We start from the raw sequence: 27,557 nt of genomic DNA on the forward strand, positions 1-27,557 counted from the left end.
ATAAATATAATAAGTAAACTTCAGTTAGAAAGAGATACAGAAGTTTTCATTAAAGATGGAATGAAAGGTACGTTTCAGTACGTTAAGTAGCATTTTATACCCTGGTCTTGACAGATTGCTGAACAACTAACTGCTTGTTATTATGAAGAAAATGTTGTAAACCTCGTTATGTGTAAAACAGCAAACTCCTGCAGTACCGTACACACTTAATGTCAGTTTTGCTGATTTACACTGATTTCCAAAATTGTGTCTATTAGATTTGACTTAATCCATTTCCATTTCCATTTCCATATCTTTTTGTAGAAGCACATGAAGAAAGATTAAAAGAGTTAAAAGATTTAGTAAAGACTTTAGAAGAAGATGACTGGCGCTATCCACCAGTTGAAAAACTATTAGGAATTCAATGATACAATGAGTTTAATAAGATTTAAATGACAGTTAAAAGTGAAGCGCATTTAACAAAAAAACACAATGAAATTTATTATGGTATAACTCACTTCTTTTTTATAATAAAATATATAACACAATTAGCATGTGACATCTTGATTAAAGAAGTGAGTTATGCATGATATAGTTCTTTGTATTTTTTTTGACTTGGTGTATATGAAAACAAATTTTGTTACAATCAATCCATGCTATAAAAAAATAAACTATATTACTTATTTCTTGCCTTTCTGCTTCTTATTGGCCTAACAAAGACTGACAATGTAATGGAAAAATATTCAGCAATGACCAGGCTGATGTAACAGGGCAAATTACAGCCCCTCCCCCTCCTCCCTAAAAGTATTCATAAAACCTATTGTTGTTACATCATCAAGGTCTTGAACTGTCACAAAAGATAGCATAATTTGTCACATGTATCAATGGGAATTTACCTGTTAGTCTTATAGGTAGCAAATTTTCACCAATGCATGCTTACCATGGCCGACTACTGTTAATTACGCCTTGGAGACTTATAAAGATATTCTAAGATTAACAGTACTATTTCGAGGCTGATATTCCAATTCACTTAAAAAATATCAAAAAATTGCTCAGACAATAGTATGCTTTCACTGGTTAAGCTTATTTTTATTTTAAGATGGCATAATTGTGCTCCTTTAGGTTGACATTATTATCAGATCCAGTGAATAACAGGCAAGTGGAAATTAGAGAGGGGGACAGGAGGCACTAGATGGCAAAATTCAAATTTTTTCTTGCTGATTGACCTAAGGTACCAATGTTTTCCACCCAAAATTTATAATTGACTTGAATCAATAAGAGAAACACTAAAGGAAACGAAAGATGTTTTATTAACCAGTATTATAGGTACAAATGTATCAAATATACAATGCCTTGTTTGAGCGCTTTAAAAAAAATACCATCCAGACACAAAAAATTGTATATTAATTCTGAAAATGCTTAAATTCAGCTCTCAGCTGGAAAAATATTTCTATTACTACTTTCTATCCCATTCAAATTCGAATTAAACTGAAGCACATCATCTTCAGAATATATATATTTCATTTCAACCAATTTAAATGTTCTCTTGAAAAATTTTATAGTCAATTCCCTCTGACAAATGTAAATCATCTCATTTAAACAAAATCTACAACCTATTTCCCAATTCTATCATGTTTATAAATATTGTTTACCCCAAAATAATCTCACCAATACAAAATTTAATAATATACCTTTCTTATGATGATTAATCAAGTACACATCCAAAATAAATATAAAAATTCAGCATTAACTACGGCAAAATACCAGTAACCATAGAGAAATACAAAGCCTCAAATGCAAATACAGGATACAAAATTTATTATTAATTTCTTTTTCAAAGAATAAATTAACTTAATAAATTATTTTGTGTTGAATCTTAAATTTTGCTTTTCTAAATAATATTCACACAAAGCAGCCAAAAATATCACAGTCATAAATAAAACAGATAAATATGTTTAATAAACAACATACAAATTGTATCAGTAAAAAAATCCATTTTAATCAAAATATATAACAAAAAACAAAACAAACACAAAGGTATATAGGCTTATTTAAGAATTAAACATTGGTCTCAATGACATTATTGGTGTGTAAACGCAATTGATGTTGTGGCAAAGTGAATAAATAATGAAATTATATCTTATATTGCCTCATTATTGTATTGAATATACAATATATAATACTAATAATATATGAATATAAAGTAAAAACTTCATTTAAATAAAAGGTAAAATTCCTAAAAAAGAAAAAATAAAGCTTGTGAAGGTATAATGCAAAAAATAGCATGAATGACTTTGGGAAAAAAAATTCCAACAATTAAGGTCCCTTTGTTTCAAATTTTATATCTATTATTTCATTTCAAATTTTATATCTATCATTTCAATTCAAGTTTTATATCTATTATTTTATTTCAAATTTTGTATCTATTATTTCATTTCAAATTTTATATCTATTATTTCATTTCAAATTTCATATTTATTATTTCATTTCAAATTTCATATTTATTATTTCATTTCAAACTTCATATTTATTATTTCATTTCAAATTTTATATCTATTATTTCATTTCAAATTTCATATTTATTATTTCATTTCAAACTTCATATTTATTATTTCATTTCAAATTTCATATTTATTATTTCATTTCAAATTTCATATTTATTATTTCATTTCAAATTTTATATTTATTATTTCATTTCAAACTTCATATTTATTATTTCATTTCAAATTTCATATTTATTATTTCATTTCAAATTTCATATTTATTATTTCATTTCAAATTTCATATTTATTATTTCATTTCAAATTTTATATTTATTATTTCATTTCAAATTTCATATTTATTATTTCATTTTTATTATTTCATTTCAAATTTTATATTTATTATTTCATTTCAAATTTTATATTTATTATTTCATTTCAACTGTTATATCTATTATTTCATTTCAAATTTCATATCTATTTTTTATATCTATTATTTCATTTAAAAATATTTAACTTCAGCTTAATGTATCACCTACTGAAATATTACTTAAGCTATACTAAATCTGTATTCTGATTTAAAGAGATTGTAAAGAGGTTTTCTAATTTTTTTTATATGTATCTGGGACACTGATAGAATCAATTTGCACCATTCCCATTTTCAGTCAAATGTCTGTAATTCCTGCAATTCCACAAAAACTAAGTTTTTTAAGACGTCACTGTTGCAATAGCTACTAATGATATATAAGGACCAAGTGAAATTAAAAGAACTACAGACATCTGATTTAAAATTGGAATGGTGCAAATTGATGATATCACATAAAAAATTTAGAACACCATTTACAATCAGATTTAAACTACCTTATTCACTTAAATTCAGTGGCTCCAGTAGATGAGTGAGGGCCTGTGGCCTTAAATGCATAGGGGCCCTTCCTCAGGAATTAGGGGCAGGGATTTGGTTCAACCAGTCCTTATGGTATAATAGAGAGAGGTAGCTAGTAGATACTATCTAGATATTGAATAATAAGGTGACATTAAGCAAATTTTAACTTGAATTATTAGTATCTCCTATATGTGACAATCTATATAATTCTTCACCAGCTTTCTCTAATCTCGACTGATATTCTAAACCCTATAATATACAAACATAACATTAATAGCTTTGTGTACTCTCTAAAAGGGGATGCAGAATTGTCAAACTGAGTAATCTAAAATAGTTTTCTAATCGCTTAATTTCTTCTTTCATAAAGGATATTTTTTTGGACAAGTTTTTCAAATCCACTCACTATCCATGATCTGACAAAATATTTATGCATCTCTTGTTCTGGGAAATTAGAATCAACCAATCAAATGGTCTGTTCAAAAAAGATTTTGCATTTCAACAGACAATGAATGACACATGATGGCTAAGCTATACTTGATGTCCAACAAAGACTTGTGATTACCTGGCATTTCTGCTAGCATGCCAGTCATGCCCAGAAAATAGAGTCAAACAGCCTTGGTTTCCCTTTCTAAAGGCCTAGTTCTTTCTTACCTTATAATTAGATTTTGGCACATCTTTATAACCATAGAGAGCACCAAACCAACAGCCTGCCATTACAGCTGTACTATCACTGTCTCCTGCATGGAAAAAGGCTCTGAAATTAATAACTTCGTTGTTTACATCATAGGAACTATTTGTGCTATCTGTGACACTAATTAAACAATATTTGTAAAATAATGTTTTACTTTCCACTTGGAAATTTTAAGGGCATCATATTTGCATAAAAATTGTGAAGAATTTGAAGACCTAAACTGCCATGTATTTGGAATTACCTATTTGTAAGCTCTGTCCAGTTATCTTTTGCTGCTAGTAAGGCATCATATCTGGAAAAAATAAGCATATCATATTAAATGGCACAGTAGTTTTAATACAAAATAATGATAAGACAAAAAATTAAAAATATTATTTTTATCTACATTACAGATATTTTCCAAGGATAGCAAGAGATGGTTCCATTTCAAGTAATCTTTGTAACATCTGGTTCATGGACAAACCCATTGGTAATAATTTAGAGTGGGTTGATTTTTGTAATCTGAGCAGGATTTGACTAAACCATCATTTTCCTTATCAGCTTTATCTATATCATGTCTAAACCATAATTTTCACGAGATTGTGGTAATACAAGTGAGAAAAATTACGTATTCAGAAATAAATATTGTCCAATGAAAATTGCTTGTTAGTAAAATTTCAGCCAATCAAAAGAAATCACTTGTTCTGATGCATGCAAAAAAAAAAACCGAAAGCAGCGTGCCATTACATATTTTGTTTAATATGGACAGTAGATCCTATAGAATTAAGTCAGATTTTCGGTAAAGAATTGAAGCCGAGAGAAAATCAAACCTTTCTTTGGAATATTTAATTGGAAAGAATGTGTTCTAATCTCCACAAACAGGCAATGACAAAGCGATGCTGTATTTTGTTTACATGACCTTATTTCCATTCTACCAATCTGATTGGTCAGATTCAAATAGCACCAATCTCATTTCCATGCCCACAAAACAAAGTATAGTGGGCTTAGGTTAATACTGGTTAATAAGACCATGTCAAAACCCGATGCTATTCACAATTCACAACTCATCACTTTGAATTAACCACTACTTTATTCAAAAAACTTTCAAAAATATATAAGGACATGAATATGTGGGCTACTTACGCTATCAAGGGTGCATCGTGGCCACTAGCGCCACCCCATCCACTAAAACTTATATACTTATAAAATATATCTCTTTCTTCTACATCATATATTTTAGGGAACACAGGCTCTGATTTGCCGTCTGCTATCTTTCTCTCTTTTAAATATCTTTCCCAGTGGGCTTTAAATCCTTTCTCATCATCCCTTATCAAATAAAATTACAGAAATATTTAAGGGGGGTGGTCACCAGGTTGTCAAACTTCTAGCTAACTATGTTTCTTTTTTTAGATTGAAAATCCTACTCATGGTTAGTATACAGTTAAATACAAAACAGTCCAACTAAAATAAGACCACACTTTTGTTCCCTTTTTCTTTAGATCTTATTTTTAATTTAGCCACTTAAGTTAGGGTCTCAAGATGGGCCTCTTGATATTAACCCATTTGATAATACTGTCAGCCAATCAACTTCAACGCTGGAGTTTGTGAAGCACATTAACATCAATATATCTAGAGTAAGTCTTGTTTGATAAACATTATATACAATTCATTTTCTTATAACTTAATTCTGTTTAGGTTGAAACATATTTTTAATCCATAGCTAATTTTTTTTTTAACTCTTCTGAAGACTATGAAAGGGAGGGAAAAAAGGTTTCTAACAGCAAAAACAGAAACATCAACTTCTGTATACTTACCATATTTGAACATTAGGTGCTACATATTCATCAGTATCTTTTATATATTGTAATGTTTTAGGTATTACGTCATTTACTAAACTGTGACCCCATTCTATTATAGGCTTCTCTACAATGACACCATGCACAAATTTTTCATTTTCCATATAAACACGTAAATTGCCAAATTTGGTGACATACTGTTGTGATTGTTATAGTTTCAAATTGTTAGTACAAAATACAAGCATGTTTATTCCAAATGTAAACCTTTCAAACCTTAAAACTTTATTTTGAATATTTGTAATTAAATTCTGAGAAAAAATGAAATGAGTTTTATGTCCTACTTTTTCTAGGCAACACCATGCAGGGTGCAATGAGGAAAATTTTTCCAGGACAGTCGCATTAGCCTGCTCTATTTCGATTTCCAACTATCGAGGGATCTTAAACTTGCACAGCCTGTAGCACATGGGCCTCAGTTTATTGTCCCATCCGAATGACTAGACACTGACTGGAAAACAGGGTTGAAAAATCAAAAGGTATTATCTTGTCCTATGTCAAGATTGAATGCTGGACATTCAGGTTAGTGAGCATGCATCTTAAATTAAATTCTGAGCTAACTGCGTTGGAAGAGCAATTCTGAGTCTTACCTTGTATACTATAAGCAGTAAATAAAGCCGCTGCTACAGCACCTAGATAACCTGTAGGATGATGATGGGACATTCTTCCACTTTCTACACTCACTTTAATCAATTTATCTTCATCTTTATGTCTATATCAATAGAGTTTAATAACATTATCAATCAAGCCTTTAGACAAGGGTTATAGACATTAATACCACATTAAATAAACATCAACCTTTAAATTGGATTGTTGTCTGGATTTTAAAAAGGCATTAAAAAAGTTGTCCAAATATTTGCTTTACTTGCTGATAGAGTTCAATTTCAGCTAATTCTATCACTTTCAAATTAAATTTTGACTTCATGTTCCTGTACAATTTAACAAAAAATGGAAGAAAAGTAGGTATTACAGAGGACATCACATTAGAATTAAAATCTGTATGAGACACTGTGAAAAATAGTCTGAAAGTGATGACATTGAACTGATAAAGCATATAATTAGACTTTTGCATTGAATGTTCTGCCAATGTCCATACTTACAGAGGATAGCGTAGACCAATACACATAGCTCTCATAGCAGCACCACACCCACCACCTCTATAATAAATAGTATTAGAATGATTAGCTTACAAATTGATGTCAATTCACGAAATAGGCTACATGTCAATACTATTTTCTCAAATCACTACACTTTGTTCAATTTCATTCAAACGTTATTAAAACTTCGTCCTTATGACATTATTTTCAACCAATCAGAGCATGTAATCATGTAGGACCATTTCAGCACTTGCCACCAGTGTCGAATTGTTGGAAAGATTAACTCAAAGTAGAGCAATATCCAACAATTCTTCATTGTGAGTAAATAACAAGCCCCTCCACTATAGGCTTTTATGAAGAATAACATCATTAGAACACGACTGTGGTAGAAAACTCGTTAGATGAATATAGAGATATATAAAAATCATAAAAGAAGGAAAGAAATTTCAATCAAATTTTAATAAGACTGCACTTCACTATTTTCTCAAAAAAAAAAAGAAAAGAAAAATGTAAACAACAATAACAATCAAAGGCAATTTACCTTCCATCAAATGGTACAATTTGTTTCTTCTTAATACTAGGATTAAATGCACTGGCACCACCCATACATGTAGGACCTGTAATAGAAAAACAACAGAAGTATTTTAGTCCAAGGTCTGTTATCCATATCTCAAAAATTTTTAGTTTTTGACAATCTAACCATATCCTATTATGAAATTATCCAAATTTCTCAACTTGGAAGAGAATCTAGCAGTGCACAATGCTGTAAAATTAACTACAGGGCATGTTTCAGCAAATCACAGTCTTTTTCACTCACATTGCAACCTTAACTGGTCTGCCATTCCTTCAAAAGCTTTGCCATGAGAAATGGGGTGGAGCTATTGTCACCATGGAAATGATTGGACAAAATCAAATGCCACCTTGGCACCACAATGCTGTAAAATTCACAACAGGGCATGTTTCAGCTAATCACGGTCTTTTTCACTCACATTGCAACCTTAACTGGTCTGCCATTCCATCAAAACATTCTCCCCACAAAAAAGGGTGGAGCTATTGTTACCATGATTTTGATTGGACAAAATCAAACGATGCACTAGTCTTGCACAATTTAATACATCATGTATATCAAAGTATACTGAAAGCTGACCTCAGGATTGAAGCCAAAGTTGTTTGTGTAGTGATAAGTGAACACAACAAGAGTTCAGTGAAACTGAAACATGTTCACCCTTTCTACCCTTTAATATCTACAGCAATGCTTACCTGGACCTCTACCTCTCATATCCTTCATAGATTCTTGATAATGTTTACCAATATTATAGAATAGTTCATCCCAATCTTCTGTTTCCCCACTTTCTATCAGAGCTACAAATGTAAAACACATTAATCAACACCGAACTGGTGAGTCTCAAATTTCTTTCATATCTTTTTAAATAAATTTTCTTTTTCCCCGAAATTGTATTGGTTAGTTAATACCCAATGGGATGGGTCCACCATTTTGAGGGTATGATTTGAGTCTTGATTATATGTAAATTGTCTTCAAATGTACTAGAAATGTATGAAAATCGCGTAATTCCTTCAAAAATATCTCACACTAGGAATTTCTTAGTTTCTCAAAAAAAATATGACTCGTTTTTTTAACTTTCAAACGTGGATAATTCCGAACATGCACGGATTTGAAGGCTGTAAACAATATTACTGATTAGCTTAGATAAAAATTTCTCATTTCTGAGTAATTCTGAGACTAAAGTATGATTGCCTTGATTGGTCGAAAAATTGGCGCACCTGATTATTTGAGCAGGGCACTTGATTTATTTGTGAGGTTGCCTTTAAATGAATTGTAATTGAGGGGAATAGATAAATTATAGTTGAGGAGAATAGCCGAGTTCTTACCTTCTGCTGTAGCTAAATGCATAACAGTATCATCACTAACTATCCATAATAGATTATCTCTTTTTCTGGCTAGAATTATACAAAAAATATTCTACAAAAGCATTGTTAATCAAGCAATTTTGGCCTAGAAAAAGTGTTTATAGGCAGTTTGTGCTGAATAATATGGTCACATTGACTATTTGTTATATTAAACTTACTTTATAAATAACCTGAAATGAAAACTTTTATAATCCTTTTTTTTTTGGACCATCCAATATTGGGATCCCCAGTTCAAATCTAAAAGTGATTAAAAGAGGTTTTCTAAATTTCTATGTGTATCGTGGACACTGATAGCATCAATTTGCACCATTCTTTTTTCAATCAGACGTCTGTGGTTCCTGCAATTGGACAAAAGCTTGATGACGTCACTAATTGCAAATTGCCTTTTGTGATATAAAGCACATTTTGTGATTAGTGACATCATCGAACACTTGGTTTTTGTGGAATTATAGGAACCACTATGCTATTAGTGTCCTTGATACACATACAAAATTTTGAAAACCTCTTTACAATCCCTTTAACTTAAATTAGATAGTGCCTTTTTAGATTTTTCCACCTTTCCCTTACCATTTAAAACAAGCTGATCTGAGGGGCCAACTTTGAAAAAATGTTTAGTTAATATTTTTCTGAGTTGATATGCTGCACATATCAAAGATCCATCAACAGTTTAAAAGTCGGTATTCTCATGCTGCTTGCATTTTAAAATTTCCCTCATTGCATACTCTATGGTTTTCCGATGACATATACTAACCTACCTGCTACATTAATTTTTGCAATTCCACCCATTTCTTGTAATTCTTTATGAATTTGTCTGCCATCTAAACAAAATTCCCATTTACCATGTCTGTATCCTATAGCATCACCACTACCACTTAATACCATAGCTGCTCTGAATCTGGCCAACATTGTATTATCTGCAAAATAAATTCAGGATTTAAAAATCTTTCCGTTAATTAATAGTTGCCAAACAAATTTATTACAACTTACAGTCTGCAACTTGCTGCCTCTTACCCATTCTGACTTTATTAGTCATCGGTTTCCATTGTAATCTAAAAAGATTTATACCAAGGTTGCATACTGTTGATGTTCATTTCAACAAATCACAGCACCTCAAATTGGCAACAGCAATTCGAGTGCCACAGACGCTGTTCCAAACAAGCCTTTGAGGGAAGTATTGAAATTTACACAGTAAGAAAGTTGTTAACCCCCTCAAAGATATGTTGTAGCAACGTAAGTAAGGCACGGGCAAGGTGTTCAATCAGTGAAAATAATCGAAAGCTGGCCAAATCAATTTTGTTGACAAAGTTGAAATGTAGACCTGATGATGGGTATTCTAAGGAAGCACTGGTTGTGGCTAGTTGCCAATGAATTGTTTTTGGACTTGTTCAGACTATTTTGTTGGCCCCAATTTTTATGAAGTTCAAAATATTACCAGAATCAGTTTTACTGTCCACCATATCAAAACTCTTTTTAAACCGAGTCAGAAGATAATTCATTGGCAAAAAGACAAATTGGGCCAAATGGGAAACTGAGTAATCTTCCGAAAATAGATGCAGAATCAAAACTGATAAAATGCCAATGACTAGAATTCCTTTTGTGGAACAAAAAAGCACCCTACAGATGTGTTTTTTCAATCGAAACATTTAATGGGGAGCGACATCACAAAACTTCAAAAACACAGTTTACTTAAATGTTAGGTCCAATGTCAAATTAGCCTCTTACATCCAACACCACTTTGCCTGCACAGAGGGAGGAGAAGTCTGGTTGTCCGAGACTAAAGAATAATCTACTTTCAGTTTCAATAAGATCGATAGGTCAAGGCCGAGTGGTTACGTATCAGTTTCATTTTTACAATGTATTTGAGACGTTTGGATAGAATTATTGAGTAACAACTAAAGTTTAGAAAAAAATAATATAATCTGAAAATTATAATTAAAATTACTGAAAAATACACATAGCACGGTGGCAATAATCTCATAATGTTAAAAGTTACGAAACATCTTAGAAACGTCAAAATTCTAATATCCCACAATGCAAAGACCCACATGGTTCCCAAAGTCTTACTTGTCAGAATTTCGGATAGTAAATTATTAAATCTAAGTTCCTGAAATGGTAATTTCCAAGTTATGATTTTATGCTGAATAAGTCGGGGTCACATTCCACCCTGTAAAAAGTTTTCAAATCTCATAATTATCAAATTAGTGATTGAGTAGTCACAATCATAGTTGTTAAACTAGTGAATGAGAGGTTTTCTTGTGTGATGTGAAAACGTCCAATCTGTCTCTCTGAAATCTCAGTCAGACTCACTCCCATAGTTCATGAAACTCTGAACCAATCCAAAATTTCAGATAAATGAATGAATTGGTGTTTAGTCACCCTTGTAGGGCTAGTGGAATAAACCATTTTAGTTGTGGTTTAAGGCAGTCAAATAGGTAGACGGTAGTAGTAAAGGGTAAACTTACTGTCTACTATTAGGACTCGCCTATTAGGACTCACCGGTTAATGTCAGTAATTTGCCTACACTTTATATACAAGAAATACAGTCTTTATATCATGCTTTGAAATTGATTAAGTTTGTACCTCATGTATAGAACAACATATCCATGCAAGTTCATTAGGTTAACACCTATTTATCAGAATCTCTAGATCCATTTGCATGTAGTAGAAAATACGATTAGTATCATTTGCCTTAAGAGTTTTGGTTGACTATCACCTGAAGGAGGTCATTTGTTTTCAGCTATTTGATTGGATGTCACAGGCAGTCATGAACATACATATGATAGAAACATATGCTGGTCTCTGTGCTTTTGCAATAAATTAATGTGTTCAGAGCTGAACTTGTATGAGTTTTGATGTCTAGAATTATTACACTTGGTAAAGTTTATTTCACTTTTGTGTCAATGTTTGATAATGTTTTTTGATTGTAATTTTCAGGCTTCTGATGAAAACTCCTTGAGAGCCTTAGAGGCTCTGATGACAGAGTTTTTTGATGGAAGAACCAGCAATGAAAGAAAGAGAGAAATCGGTATATCTTTATGTTTTAATGCAAAGCTTTATATAGATCTCAAATCCTGTTTTTTTCTGAGATGTAAGCTTCTTTGATATAAATTTATAAGATATAAATAAACAATGTCATAACACAAATGCAGATATTTTTAGCAACTTTTTCAAAAGAAGTGCTTACCCTGTCTTGCAAATTTTTGTTTTTTTTATTTTAAAGCATCTGCATTTGTTTTGATATTTTAGAGGCTGTGCTGAATAATTTTGGTCAAACTAAAGAATCATGGAGACATTGTTTATATTTTATGGCTAATACACAGAATGAGTATGTTATGATGTTTTGTTTGAGCCTTCTAGAGGTAAATATTAGTTGTTTATAGGGAAAAAAAGTAGTAAATAACCCAAATGTACTAGTAGTTGACATGCTGGCGTACCCATTTTCTTATGTATTTGTAGGGATTTAGAAATATATGTATCTTTTTGACTAGTTGCTTGTGCTCACTTTTAGATATCCGTAATTACAATATATATATCCATTTGACCAGTTGGCAGAGGCAACTTTTACTTATCCCTATCACATTTTATAATGATCATAATCTGATGTCTGATTTGTCTACAATTAAATAGAAACATGCCTTAAGGAAGTGATGAAAGTTTCTGAGTTTTATAAACATTCTCCCATGCAGTTATTTTTATATTGCCAAACTGCGAGTGAGAATGCTAATAACATCTGTCACCTCCAAGGTTATGTTATTGTTTAACTGTAGAGGATTCCAGATATTGTATTTCCACTCTGAAAGTGATATTTTTTTTTTCAGAATGTGGTAAATCGTCAATGGTTGGGTATATCAGTTAATGATAAACTGGAACTGAGAAATACAGTTAACCAGTATTTATTAGAGAAACATACCATAGTACCATCTTATATTCGTAATAAATTAATTAAACTAGTAGTAGATATAGGTCGAATTGATTGGCCTCATTTTTATCCTGATTTTTTCCCCAGTATACTACAGGTAGGTCTGATATCCAGCTCTTTTAATTGTTTTTTTTTTCGTCCGTCTCCAATCGCCATTGTAATCAAAAAAGATTTGCGTCATGCAGAATAGTGTCTAATTATCAACTATGAATTGTGGGATAGCGGAATCCAAAGACCAATGAGATTAAGGGACTGCCAATGCCTGCTTGTAAAAGAGATTCTGATTGGCAGGAGAGTAGCACATGATTGTTTGTTATAAATAGATTGAAAAGTCACCAGTATGTGACTTTGGTATAAATCTCGTAATTTACAATGGAGTCTGACAAAATTTTGATTAGATTGTGGTAGAGAATTGCATAGCGTCAAGAAGTCCTTCATTGAGAGAATAAGACATATAATTTTTGTTAGGCCATTGACCGGGCACATTATAGATATCTTGTCAAATGGGCATTGAAAAAAAAAGGCTAATATGTTCTTGAATAGATTTTACTTTTCATTAGCCCAATCTGGAACAAAAAAGTAGGATATGTAACTTATAATTTCATTTTGGTCATAAAGATAAAGTACATTCCAAATAAATTTGCTTTTTTGATATTGGACTTTCTTCTTTTAGATGTCATTTAATGATTTATGTTTATTCAGTATAGTGATGATATTTTGTAGTTAGTACAACAGTCAGACACAGTTAGTCTAGGTGTCATGATTTTACAAACAGCATCAGAAGAACTAGCCTCACCTAGAGAAGATTTAAGTATGGCAAGGAAAGAAGAGTTAAATAAGTTATTATTATTACAAGTTCCCACTGTATTAGGTCTTCTTAATAGTAAGTGAAAGATTTATGCGCTTCATAGATTTTTAAATTGTTATCATTTTGAAGATTCAATAATTATGAATAAATGGAGTATACAGTGGAGCCTCATTTATCAGCCCCTTTCCAGCCCCGATAAAATTTAAGATGAAATCAAATCAGTATTTTAGACTCAGATATTATTGATTTTCAGATATTAGAATCAGTATTTCAAATATTAGAATCAGTATTGTTGTATTTCAGATAATTTAAAATCAGTATTATTGTATTTCAGATATTAGAATCAGTATTGATATATTTCAGAATTAAAATCAGTATTTCGAGAACCAAAAATTTCAGATATATTAGAATCAGAAATTTCAGATATATTAGAATCAGAAATTTCAGATATATTAGAATCAGGGTTATTGTATTTAAGATATTTCAGATATATAAGAATCAGTATTATTATATTTCAGATATATTAGGATCAGTATTACTGTATATCAGATATATTAGAATCAGTATTACTGTTTTTCAGATATATTAGGATCAGTGTTACTGTATTTCAGATAAATCAGTTATTTCAGATATATTAGAATCAGTGTTATTGTATTTCAGATAAATCAGTTATTTCAGATATATTATAATCAGTGTTATTGTATTTCAGATAAATCAGTTATTTCAGATATATTAGAATCAGTGTTATTGTATTTCAGATAAATCAGTTATTTCAGATATATTAGAATCAGTGTTATTGTATTTAGATAAATCAGTTATTTCAGATATATAAGAATCAGTGTTATTGTATTTAAGATATTTCAGGTGTATTAGGATCAGTGTTACTGTATTTCAGATAAATCAGTTATTTCAGATATATAAGAATCAGTATTATTGTATTTCAGATATATTAGAATCAGTATTACTATTATTGTATTTCAGATATATTAGAATCAGTATTAATATTATTGTATTTCAGATATATTAGAATCAGTATTACTATTATTGTATTTCAGATATATTAGAATCAGTATTACTATTATTGTATTTCAGATATATTAGAATCAGTATTACTATTATTGTATTTCAGATATATTAGAATCAGTATTACTATTATTGTATTTCAGATATATTAGAATCAGTATTACTATTATTGTATTTCAGATATATTAGAATCAGTATTACTATTATTGTATTTCAGATATATTAGAATCAGTATTAGAGAAACATCATCATTTAGTAGCAGCTACTCCACCCCCCTCACCTACACATGGTGAAAGTGAATCCCATAGAAAATCAGCCATTTTGTTATTTTCTTCATCACCTGCTAGATCTGGTAAGTGTTCTTTTTTTGTAAATTTTCATTCTATTATTACTCTTTTTTTACCTTTTCTGCCTAACTGCCTAAGAAACCCTTCTCCCAACTTCTGATATACTTTTAAAACTTTCAAATCAGACCTAGTTTTCAGTTAACTGATTAATCATTCCAACACTATGGAATACTTTTAGTCATTTTCACTTGTGAAGAGCACCTGATATCACTCTTCGAATTAATTTTTCAACATTCCAAAATTTTCGTTTGTTTCAGATATGTCCAGTATGTTCAAGACCTCAGGTAGAGGTGTGCAACTAGAAGCCTTACCACCATTAGATGAAAATGCCAAACAATTATGTTCTTTGTGTTTAAACTGTTTAGCCCATTTCTTTAGTTGGATACCTCTATCATCTACTATAACACCTCAATTACTCAGCACCATCTTTCATTTTGCTGGATTTGGATGTGAAGTGAGAAATGTACGTGCCTCAAGTCCCAGCTCTTCCGCAAGTGTCAATGCCCAATATTTAGGCGTGTTGGCTATGAACTGCATCAACGAACTCTTGGCCAAAAATTGTGTGCCTCAAGAATTTGAAGATTTTTTAGTACAAATGTTTCAGCAGACATTTTCCCTGCTACAAAAGTTAACTAAAGAAAGTAGTAGTACATCTAGTGGTAATCGTCTAGAAGAATCTGATGAAAGGTAAGAAAGATACAAATTACTGAAGAAATATATTAATCACTAGAAGGCTGCTTGATTGGTGAGTTCTGCACAATTGATATTATCAACAGAACAATAGAACAAGTTGGATTAGAGTTCAGAACATGTTCCATGTGTGCCAAAAAATATATTTCTTTCATACCATTGGGGGGTAGAATAGGAACAGACAGAAACTGTTCAGAAATCTAGTGCCACCTAGATTGTTTAAGGTTTTTCTGCATTGCAGGTTACTACACTTGCCATCTATAATCTAAAGAGATTCTTTCTTTACATACATATGTAGTTAGGACATCTTTTATGATTTGATTGGTTGACTATTATATGACCTTGAACAGGAAATACTTAACAATCTTGTCGGATCACCTACCGAAAAATATAAAAGAAACATAAATATCTGCACTTGAATCAGGCTGTTTTAAAGAACATCCTTTATGCTTTATATAAAGTTAATGTATCAGTGTTTAAGCTGTCTGGCAACACATAGCTTGGGAAAGCTCGCCTTCTCATATACCTATGGAATCTGCATAATTCTATGACACTTAATGTAAAATATAAGTCATATACATTCATAAGGTTAGTTGGAAATAACTGATATAGATTCAAAATAGCCTAGCTTGCCTGAAAACCCTAAAGATATTTCATCATATGTCCAGCGATGTCATTAATAATAACATGTAATGTTTTATTATTACAGTTATGTTGAGAAGTTTACAGATTTTTTACAGTTGTTTGTTAGTGTACATTTAAGAAGATTTGAAAATAATGCCAAGTTTCCTATACTCGAATTTTTAGCTCTTTTATTTAAATATACCTTTAGACAGGTAATTTTCCTTGGTTATATTTTTAGGTGGCGCTGCTAACTACTTTTTTTGGCAATTTTAAAAAAGAAAAGAAAACAAACATGAAGAGACTTGAACTGCTTTTTTTTGAACAAAATTATCCACAAAATTTTTACATTTAAGGAACGGGCACACGAGCGATCTTGTTCAGAGACTTTTGTTGCCGATTAGAGTCTTGTCTTGAGTTTCAATGACTGGCACAGGCAGGACGAGGAGACAAAAATCTCCAGTCGATGTTTTCCACCATGTCGATAATCACTTGTGGAGCATGCAATTGAAGGGAAAATAAATCTGATTGGATGATGACAGTCTGTCTTGCAGACGATAAAACTATCAGAGACAATTATCAAACTTATTTGATATTATAAATCCTGTCAAGAACGTGATAATCTTGTCGTGGGATCACGGACACACGCGAGATTTTACTCAAGATTGGACTTGGAGACAAAAGTCTCCCGCCATGACTGCTCGCGTGCCCGCACCTTAAGATGTAGCATTATGGTCATTTGTGATTTTAGTTAATTTGAGTGAATGATGATTTTTTTTTCAGCCGAGTCATGAAGGTTATTATCATTGTTTAGAGATATGGAATACATTTCTAGATTATTTATTAACTAAACTAGGAGAAAGGTCATCTGTTACTGATTCTGTTATTGGCAGGTAATAATAATAATTACTCCTGATCTACTTCAAATTTGTATTTGAGACTTAAGGGTTTGATTTGCAACAGGTTTTTCCAAGCACTACAGACTTTGATAAGGGGTATTTTAGATGTGATGCCCTGAAATTGTCTTTGTTATCAAAATGCATACATGCATGCCAATACCCTGACAAAATTTCCCTCATTGCACTCTGCACTGGTCCATCTTCATTAGGTGTAGTCATTTGATTTCACGCCATTCAGTTGAAAATCAAACTCAACCCGATCTGATCTTTCAACTTTGTATTTTAGATATAAAGAAGCCTTAACATCATTAGTATCACATATACTCCAGAAATTACAGTTCAGATATAATCAATCACAGTTAGAAGAATTAGATGATGAATCATTAGATGATAATGTAAGTGAATTTAGACAAATATGTTAAGTTGCATTCTTACAATTTTGTCTCCTTGATATTTGTAAATTTCTTTACGAAATGAGATCAATGATAATTTATTGAGCCTTTTGTTGAGGTTGATAAGATTTTTGACTAGATGAATAATGAAAAAAAGGCAGAATTTATCTTTATTCATATCATTTATTTACCTTTAAATATGAAGAGTTAGTTTTGTTGCTTTTACAGAATGAAACAGAATGGCAAAATTTCTTAAGGCAATCATTAGAAGTTGTAGCTAAAGTGTCAGAGCTATTACCAGCTGAAACATTTCAACTAATTGTAAGTATTATGATCTTATGGCATAGTTGTCAAGTACTTTCCTGTTGTGTGGCGTAGTTGGGGCTAATTCAAAATCATGTCCGTTGTGACTTGACAACAAGATATTACAATGCTTAGTTTCCAGCGCTCCAAAATCTCGATGAAGATATCGTTTCAAAATTATAGGGTACTAGAGAATGCAATTTAATATTCTAATTACTTTGGCGGCCATTTTATTTCCATATTCCACCCCTTCACTACTAGCAACAAGGGTGGTGTCGATTGGAGAGTTATGAACAGGCTCCGTCTCTGCCCCAATGGAAGGGTAAGGGGATATGTCACATTCAAAATTTTCCACCATTTTGAATACTGTCTGCACCTACAATTTTTTCAGCAAAATGCGGAACGTGTTCTGAACTCTGTGCCAACTTGTTTTATTGAACATTGATCTATAAATCCCCAACAAGCAGAACTCACCAATCGATTTTTCTCTTTTCAGTGGGAACCATTCAGTGAGGCAGTGAATATTTATGCTGAACTGGGACAGTTTGTAACCAATGGTAACCAAGGGAGACGATTAACTATTACTGGTGAAAATGAATGCAGAAGACTTCACTGTACATTGAGAGATTTGTCGTCCTTATTTCAAGCCGCAGGCAGATTAGCTGAACATTTTATAGGAGAGAAATTTTCTGAAAGATGTTCTATTTCTCAAGGCTTAGTGGAGAGGTCAGTCCTAGATCGTCTTAATTCAATTAAAGGGACAGTTTTGCTAGCTGTTTGATCAATTGTACCTCAGTCTCAGAAACGGGAATTCTTAAGCTAAGCTAATCAGTAATTCACACTTTGGCGTCAAAATTTGAGTCTTCAAATTCATGTGTGTTCATAATTATCCACGTAAAATGACGACTCGTCTTTTTTTGATACTGCGTGATGTATGTAGAAAAAGAAAGTGAAATTCCTAGTTTGAAGTATATTTGAAAGAATTATGTAATTTTCATACATTTCTAGTATTTCTGAAAACTCTAAACATGTATTCAAAATCTAAATCAACCTCAAAATGGCAAACTATGGATTTTGAGTAGATTCAGTGAATACCCTTCACTTAGTCTATCTATTTCACTGCCTTGAGCATTGGAGGATAAGAAATATATGTTGCCTTTCCTGATATAAAACTAGAGTATTATTTCATAATATAACTTTATATTTCATAGATTAGTATCCTGTGCATCTATTGGTAGTACTAATAAATTATTTGAAGTAGAGTCTACAGCTCAAACTGTTCTCCAGCCTGATTTTATACAAGTGTAGGTACATATAAACTTATTGTAGTTTACCAATAATCAGAGATAGAGCTTACAAATTATACTGTTCAAGACGGCACTGAAGTTGCATTGCTTTTGAAAATTTTGGGTTTTATCCACATTCAAATGCAGATGATAATGTAATTAATGATAAGCTTTCATTCCATTTCTATAGTCAGAGACCTATTTACTAAATTAAAAGTATAACAATTTTATTCATTATTGGCAGAAATTTGGTATAATTCCCATTTTTTGCAAGTTTTTTTCTGAACTTTACATGATTTTACCCATTGCTTTTTATCAGCAAGAATTTTAAATTATAATTTATTCAAAATGATTCAATATGATGCTATGAATTGGTCTTTTAATATTTGTAGACATGCTCAAGCACTAGCTGCCACTAAAGCCTATTCTCATTGGTTGGTACAGTTTTACGCCCAGACTCAGAAACCTAATGAAACAAACCAGCCATTCTATAATGTTATTAATACTATCTTATCATCTGTAGCTCCTATGATTAATAAACAAGTAAGTGACACCAGACAAATTGCAAGTTGGATTGTTATCTGCTAGCGACTAATTGCTCATGAGTTGCCCAAGTATCAGTTCTCATTCGTCCTAAAGGATAATCTAAATCACAGACAGTTGTTAACAAGTATGCATTTGGGCTGTTCAGCGGAGTAAAAGATGATTATGCATGGAAGATATTACAATCCCTGTGTTTTGGGCAGAATTTGGTTCAAAACACTTTCATTTTGAGTATCCCTAAAGAATAAAGATGAATTATTTTGGGCACTAGATATTTCAGATAAGTTAGAATTGCACAATATCACCACAGGTTTATTAGGTTATTTTTGATGTTACAAATATTTCAGATCCCAGAGAAAGTAGTTCATTCAGCATCTCATTTATTATTATCAATAACAACTACAGTTCGACCATGTTTCTTATTAGAAATACCTAGTATGATGACATTATATACAGCCTCTAGTCAGGGTAGTTATATACATTTATCACAAAATGTAAGAACTTTATCTACATTATATACAGCCTCTAGTCAGGGTAGTTATATACATTTATCCCAAAATGTAAGTACTTTATCTACATTATATACAGCCTCTAGTCAGGGTAGTTATATACATTTATCACAAAATGTAAGTACTTTATCTACATTATATACAGCCTCTAGTCAGGGTAGTTATATACATTTATCACAAAATGTAAGTACTTTATCTACATTATATACAGCCTCTATTGGGTAGTTATATACATTTATCACAAAATGTAAGTAATTTATCTACATTATATACAGCCTCTAGTCAGGGTAGTTATATACATTTATCACAAAATGTAAGTAATTTATCTACATTATATACAGCCTCTAGTCAGGGTAGTTATCACGAAATGTAAGTACTTTCCTTTATACACATCCTAATAAGACAACTTGAGAGTAATAAATTTATAAGATACCGACCAATTTTAAAATTGCCATTGTAAAAACAAACTTTAAAATTAGTTCCATGTGTCCAGCCAATCCTTGACCATCACTTCTATTTTGAAGCTGATATTCAAAAATACATATCAATTTTGGGAAAAATCTGGTTAATTAGACCACAGCATGGAGACAGTAGATTTTGATCCAATGTTATAATTTGATATATTTTTATGTAGGTCCAGCATTTAGTCTATAGATCACTGTCACATTATTTATTATTACCATGGTTAAATATAGCTGAATCAGAACAAGATTGGGAGAAACGAGCTGCCTTACATCAAAACTTTGTAAATCAATTATCAGCTGATTATTTACAACTGAAAGATACCAGACTATTAGCTGAAAATAAAACATTGTATAATAAAGGTTAGCTTACTGTATGATTACAAATTTTGACATGATATTTGATTAAAGGTTTTTGAGTAATTGCCCTTGGGTAATGCAAGAAAAAAACAGTTTAAAGCACCTTAAAGAGTGACAAATACATGTATTTTTTATGTATTATAGCAATTAAAATCAAAAGTAATAATAAATACATGTATTTTTGTATTATAGCAATTATAATGAAATGAGTAATGATAAACACATAAATAATGTATTTGTGTATTATAGCAATAAGAGTGATACAAGAGACATTACGTATGTTAGAAGATTGGATAGAATCTATAGCTGGTGAAGTTGTCAAGAGTAAAAAGATCTGTTTTCAATCATTACAAGTTATAACACATGTTACTTTAGGTATATTTCCTGTCTATATACAACAAACAGGTAAGTACACCAACGCTTTCTATATGTATACAACAAAACTATATATACATCAACCAGATTATTACTGTTTATATACAACAAAACTGTTTATATATACAACAAAACTGTTTATATATACAACAAAACTGTTTATATATACAACAAAACTGTTTATATATACAACAAAACTGTTTATATATACAAAAAAACTGTTTATATATACAACAAAACTGTTAATTTACACCAAACTTTAAATACAACAATATTTATCCATACTTTTCCTTAAGTAAACTATTTTGATTCGAGGTTCTCTATGAATGTTATATACAAATGTTTATGTATTTCAGATGTAATAGAGAGTATTATGAGTTTTTTCCTAGCGTTATTTCAAGGTTTACGTGTTCAGATGGGAGTCAGTTTTACACAACAAGCTATTCAAACATTTATGAATCTATTTACTAAGTAAGTACTGTATATTTTGAAAGGGATTTTAAACAAAATGAATTGAAATGGAGTGTTTCGTCCTACTTTTAGTCACCCGATTGTGCTTTTGAGAATAAACTTCACTATGAAGTATAAAGTAGCGAAAGTTTGCCAGGACAGCAGCTTCTGCTTTTTCAATATCCAACTGCTGAGGAATCAACATGCACTGACTGTAACACACAGGACTTCAGTTTATTATTTGATCAAAATAACTTGAGGCTTTGTCCTTATCAGCCACTGATCTGTATCATTGACAGGGGAAAACCGATTTTAAATTCTAATCGAATCTAGGCCCCAATTAGCGAGCAAGCATCTAACTAACTGAGCCACAACTAAGGAAGTAATAGACAATTAATTTTAGGGCCTAGAAACTGTCCTATGTCATTCATAGATCTTCTATCTTAGATATTATTTGGAAGTCTAATGGAAATATAAAATATCTTAAGATTCTGTGATATGCTTCTAAAACAGGATTTCTCAGCTCTATACTTGTTTTAGATGAAGTTAATTATTTCAGAGAACATTTAGCACAGACAATTCATGAAGAAAGTTCTTCAGCATTTAGAGTGATAGAAAAGTAAGCTATCTTATTGTATTCATCAATTTGAAATTTATTAATGTAGAGTAAAAATGAAAAAAAAAATCCAAGGCCTTGTTTTCAGACAAACTTTTAAAAAATGCTAAATGACTAAAACTAGTTTTTTCTAGTAGCATTCAAAGGCATTTCTCACTTTTTACTATTTTGTATTATTATTCTTTGTAGATTTTTAAAGATATTAGTATTGATAGTACAAGAACCTGGATCACAGTTTAAATCCTTTCTACCACAGATTATTACTATTAGTATGGATCAAATTTACCCTTTAGTAGCTCCAGTAAGTCTATATCTTATAATTTTAGAATTGTATTTTCATGTGAGAAATTCTCATATATATTGAGCAATTGAAAGTTTTCTAGACGTGATAAAACTAAATAAAAATGCAAAAAAATTCAATATATCGGAAGTGCATTTATTGATACTGAATTTTTGAGATGTGTACCAAAGTCATCTAAAGTGGTATACATAGGGTATCAAATAGGGCTATAGTTTCAAGCATGGGTCTTTAGTGATAGGTAACAGTTGGGAATTAATCTATGGAAGGCAGAATGGCATTTTATTCAATGTTCTTCATTGCTATTTCTTAATTCTTAGTTCTAAATTCTTATTTCTAAATTTTCATGCTTAATTCAACATTTGTCATTGAAAATATCTTGGTTTATGTTGGTTGTACAGCAACATCTGTAGTCATAATCATGACCTACAAATATATTAGATATATGTTTGGTTTGTTGAGCGAGATTTGTATTTGAACATTTGTTGGTAGAGTTTTGTGTTTGATGTATTGTATTTGAAGATATGTTAAGCTAGATTTGTATTTGTAGATTTGTATTTGAGGATATTTTTGGCAAAAATTCTATTAACTCAATACTTGGAAAATCAAATACTTATCGAAGAATGTTCATTTTCAGTACAAATTATGATTTTTGTATAAAAATGTCAAATTTCAATAACAAGTGTTGAATTAAGCATGCAAATTAAGAGATAAGAATTTCAAAATTAAGAATTAAGAAATAGCAATGAACATTGAATAAAAAGCCATTTTGCCTTCCATATTAATCTACAAATTTATACTTGAACTTGTCAAGCAACAGCTCTCATTCTTACTGAATTTCCAAGACTCTTGCCTCCTGAGAGGTATTAATGCATAGCGCATTAATCTACAAATTTATACCAATACCTGTCTGTTGTCAGTGTTACGAGTAACAGCTCTGTAATAAAAGTAATATATAATATTGTAGAGGCCATCACCAGATATGAAGTGTGTATTATATACATTATTATTTGAAATAATAAATAACAACTGGAGATATTTTTTTAAATCTGGAGTGTTATCAACTATACAGAAACCTTCTGAAGATATAGAAAATGGGCCTCAATTTATAGCTATCATGCAGGTAATGTTTATATAAGTCTTTACTCTGCAATGTGTCTCTCATATTTCTAATGGGAGCCGCGATGGTCAGTGAGTTAGACGCTTGCCCGGCATAGGTCGAGATGATACCTTCGTATTTTTCAACCTTGTTTTCCCCTGTCAGTGACGTAAGTAAGACAGGGCTGACATGAAAAAGTGTCTAGTCGTTCGAATGGGACAATAAACCAAGGCCTCGTCTACAGGCTGTGTTAAAGATCCCTCGACAGTTGGAAATCGAAAAAAACCAAGCTAATTTACCTCATTGTACCCTGCATAGCGTTGCTTGTCTTCGTTAGCCCACATGGTGCAGAAAAGTAGGACGTAGATCTCCGTCGGTATTTAGACACAGATTCTGCTTGACGCGCTGTGATTGGTTGAAATGAACGTCAACAATACGCGACCTGCAGACAGACAAAATAACGATAACGCAACGAAATTGTCATCTCATTTGAGTAAGATTGGATTCTTCTTTAAAACAAACATTAAATTTCCAGAGATAGAATTTGAAAGGTTTTAAATAATGATTTCAGGCATATGGTCAATCCTTTCTACAACCAGATATTACAATCTTTAAACAGAATTTAGAATCTTTAGAACTACTCAATACTAAATGGAAACTATATAATAAGGTAGGGCTTTAATTAGCAAATTTAATCTTTGAAAATGTTTTTTATTTAGTGTCCATAGAGTCTAACTGACCCAGAAGGTTAAGTGCTTGCTTTCTAAACTGCAAAATACTCAAAAAGGTGGGAAAGAGTATTAAAACTCGTTCCATTTGCTATAGGCTTAATAACATATCAATGATATTGCTCTATAATGAAATGAATTGATATATAAAAAAAACTAGCATACAATTGTACAGTAGTGCAGTAATTGCGTAAAACTTTAAATTTCAGGCAATTTTTAAAGAGATGATGTTATTCCAGTTTTTAAATGTATTATTACAAACATTAGTTGTGAAATCTCATGATTTATTACAAGAAGAAATTGTAATAACAGTCTATAATATGGCTAGTGTAGATTTTGAAGGATTTTATACTGGGTTTTTACCACAGTTTCTAAATAGTTGTGATGGACTGGATGTGAATCAAAAAACTCTCTTAAGCCAAAATTTCAAGATAGATAAGGTAAGTTTTTGTCATTTGCTTGTTAATGTGGAATAAATGGCGGTCGTTGGTTCTAATCTAGGACAGCATATGAAAGCCTGTTTATCTTGAAAAGAAATCTTTCCTTGTTATTCTAGTCAACCCAGCTGTAAATGGGTCTGGATAATCTGGGAAAGATCAATGAGGTTTCTTATCCTATTTTTCTAATTTTCTAATATCCTCTGACAAATGGAAATGGAAAAAATATACATCAACTGTTACAGTTTTCCATTTGCGACATTACTATGCAATGAGATGCAGAACAGTAAGACATGGAATTCTATTATATTTCAATTAATTTCTGAAACTGATTTCATAATGACCAGAATAGAATGACATCAGGTGTTCTAGAAGGATAAACATGGCCTATTATTTCTGTCATTCCTGAACCCCTGACCTGAAATGACAAAAAAAAATTTAAAACCCCTTCCACACATCTTTTACAAATATCTATTGCATTGTTTAATATTTTATGTTTCAGGATTTACCAACATTTACTCAGAATGTACATAGATTAATGAATGATGTTAGATATTATAGACAAGTTAACAATTACTTACCAGCTGGTTCCATTACATTTTAACTGCAGCTTCATTTAGTTTTGACTGTGATTCCTATAAAATATACATGGCCTATTGTTGTTCTTACTATTGCATACAATCTTATTGGATATGGTGTTGGACTATTTGCCTTATCAGATGAATTTCAGCTATTTCTGGTGTAAAGTAGTAAGCAACCATATATTCATGAAAATTGAAGAGCAAAAATTTATAATCAAAAATATCTTGAACAATTGTATATCAGTTTTGAGTCTTTGACTACCATAAAAATGTCTTACTGCTGGCTACTTGAAGTTATAGAATTGGAATATCACTTTTGTTTGGCAGAGATTATTAAACTATGTTAATTGCCTATTGTAGTGTATATGTCAGTTATTGTCAGATCTGTATAATATAATGATACAAGAAAGAGAACTATGTATGTATATGTATGTATGTATGAGAGAGTATATTAATGTTATTTATGAATCTTTATTATAAAAGTGCTAATCTAGTCAAATGTGTATTCTCATTATTTTATTGTCTATATGGAAAACTATGCCAAGCCTTCAATGTTTTACAAAACATTGTTTCAAGTTAATTTTTGTCTTTTATGCCAATTAAAATTCTAGCACTGGAGAGAGTAGAAATTTGATTGGTTAAAGCAGACGTCATTTAGTAAGGTCAAAGGGTTAATTTGAAGTGGCTATATTTCAAAAGGCCAAAATTTCGCCAAAATTCTAACGCCTATTTTTGTAAGGTAGCTATGTCAAATTAAAATTTGTCCAAACTTTATTTCAAATTTAAGGTAATAAATTATGGAACCAAAGTTTGGACAAATTTTAATTTGACAAAGCTACCTTACAAAAATAGGCATTAGAATTTTGGCGAAATTTTGAACTTGAAATTTGGAAACTTGCGCTAGGCTAGGCCATTAAAATGTCTCGAGGGAAATCCAACCAAATGTGTATATTAGGTGTGTGTAAAATGTTTTGTCTAATGAAAGAATATTTTTAATAAATTATCATCCACAAAAAATGTTTTCTGTCTTCATCATATTGCCTTCTAATTCACTAGAGCGCTGGATGCCAACACATTTTTGAGATTTCACAGGTCTTTGAAATTGTCTGATTTGCAAAGAAAGAAATCAACAGTCCTACTTTGGATACAAAAAACCTAGTTGTTCAACCCTCCCCCCACCATTTTGTTAGTCTGTCCTCTATTTGTGCCCAAGTGTCGGATGGCTTGCGCCGCCACTGCTTAATATCGTGGAGCTTAACAAGAGTAGACCTGAACGGCCAGGCCCTTTTGTTTCTCACATAATCCTCGAATTTTACGTTAAACTATTTACATTGTGGACAACAAATTTATTTTGAGAAATAAGGGCCGGATGTACAAGCTTATCTGTCATTCGTGGAATTTGCCAAAAGAGATTCGCACAGTTTGGTATTTTCTAAAAAGAATTGATAATGAACTTTCTCTTAAAAGTGAGCTATTAATTCCCATCTTCATCAATACAGAATTTGATCAGATCCAAGTAATTTTGTATTTTCAAATGATGTTCAAAACTGTATATAACAACAGGGAACATAATATATTATGTTAATGGTAGAATGGATATATTAATCTATTAGTCTTAAGATAAACAGTAGGCCATATAATATCTATTAATACTCTTTAATGGTATTATGTAAGGGAGATCACCTACTGTGCCTAATACAATCATGATATCGATACAATATGCTGATAGTGGGAAAGCAGATTGGTTTAATATTCCTAAAACCAAGAAAGGATTATGAGCGGGGAGGGCGTGGTGAGAGGGAACAACTTCTGCCTGACCACAATGGCTTCAGAATCGCATTTTGTTAATTTTCGTTTAATGATATCTGAAACACCGTTCTACTACTGCTGAAAGTCTTAGATTGTCTTTAGGCTGATAAAAAAA

The 27,557-nt window shown here is 31.2% G+C and overlaps 2 protein-coding genes across 2 annotated transcripts; one reads left to right on the plus strand and one right to left on the minus strand.

The window, feature by feature from the left end:
- Positions 1 to 3,504: 3,504 nt before the first annotated feature.
- Positions 3,505 to 9,903, minus strand: LOTGIDRAFT_170414 (hypothetical protein; the record flags this gene model as incomplete). Its single annotated transcript, XM_009069058.1, has 12 exons — positions 3,505 to 3,591; positions 3,994 to 4,096; positions 4,275 to 4,325; positions 5,156 to 5,338; positions 5,827 to 5,935; positions 6,453 to 6,574; positions 6,963 to 7,019; positions 7,501 to 7,576; positions 8,220 to 8,321; positions 8,850 to 8,918; positions 9,644 to 9,802; positions 9,876 to 9,903. 12 exons carry the CDS (start codon positions 9,901 to 9,903, stop codon positions 3,505 to 3,507), a joined length of 1,146 nt encoding a protein of 381 aa, XP_009067306.1.
- Positions 9,904 to 11,798: 1,895 nt separating this feature from the next.
- LOTGIDRAFT_135499 (hypothetical protein) lies at positions 11,799 to 25,656 on the plus strand (the record flags this gene model as incomplete). Its single annotated transcript, XM_009069059.1, has 23 exons — positions 11,799 to 11,913; positions 12,135 to 12,247; positions 12,707 to 12,904; positions 13,531 to 13,690; positions 14,856 to 14,961; positions 15,253 to 15,672; positions 16,385 to 16,511; positions 17,080 to 17,189; positions 17,482 to 17,590; positions 17,816 to 17,908; positions 18,387 to 18,616; positions 19,102 to 19,194; positions 19,569 to 19,719; positions 20,067 to 20,213; positions 20,863 to 21,052; positions 21,299 to 21,454; positions 21,781 to 21,895; positions 22,434 to 22,493; positions 22,680 to 22,791; positions 23,756 to 23,911; positions 24,459 to 24,557; positions 24,825 to 25,055; positions 25,555 to 25,656. The coding sequence occupies 23 exons, from the start codon at positions 11,799 to 11,801 to the stop codon at positions 25,654 to 25,656; spliced, it is 3,393 nt and encodes a 1,130-aa protein (XP_009067307.1).
- Between the last annotated feature and the right edge of the window lie 1,901 nt (positions 25,657 to 27,557).

The sequence above is a fragment of the Lottia gigantea genome (assembly GCF_000327385.1).
Source record: "Lottia gigantea unplaced genomic scaffold LOTGIsca_98, whole genome shotgun sequence".
NCBI classification, from domain to species: domain Eukaryota; kingdom Metazoa; phylum Mollusca; class Gastropoda; family Lottiidae; genus Lottia; species Lottia gigantea.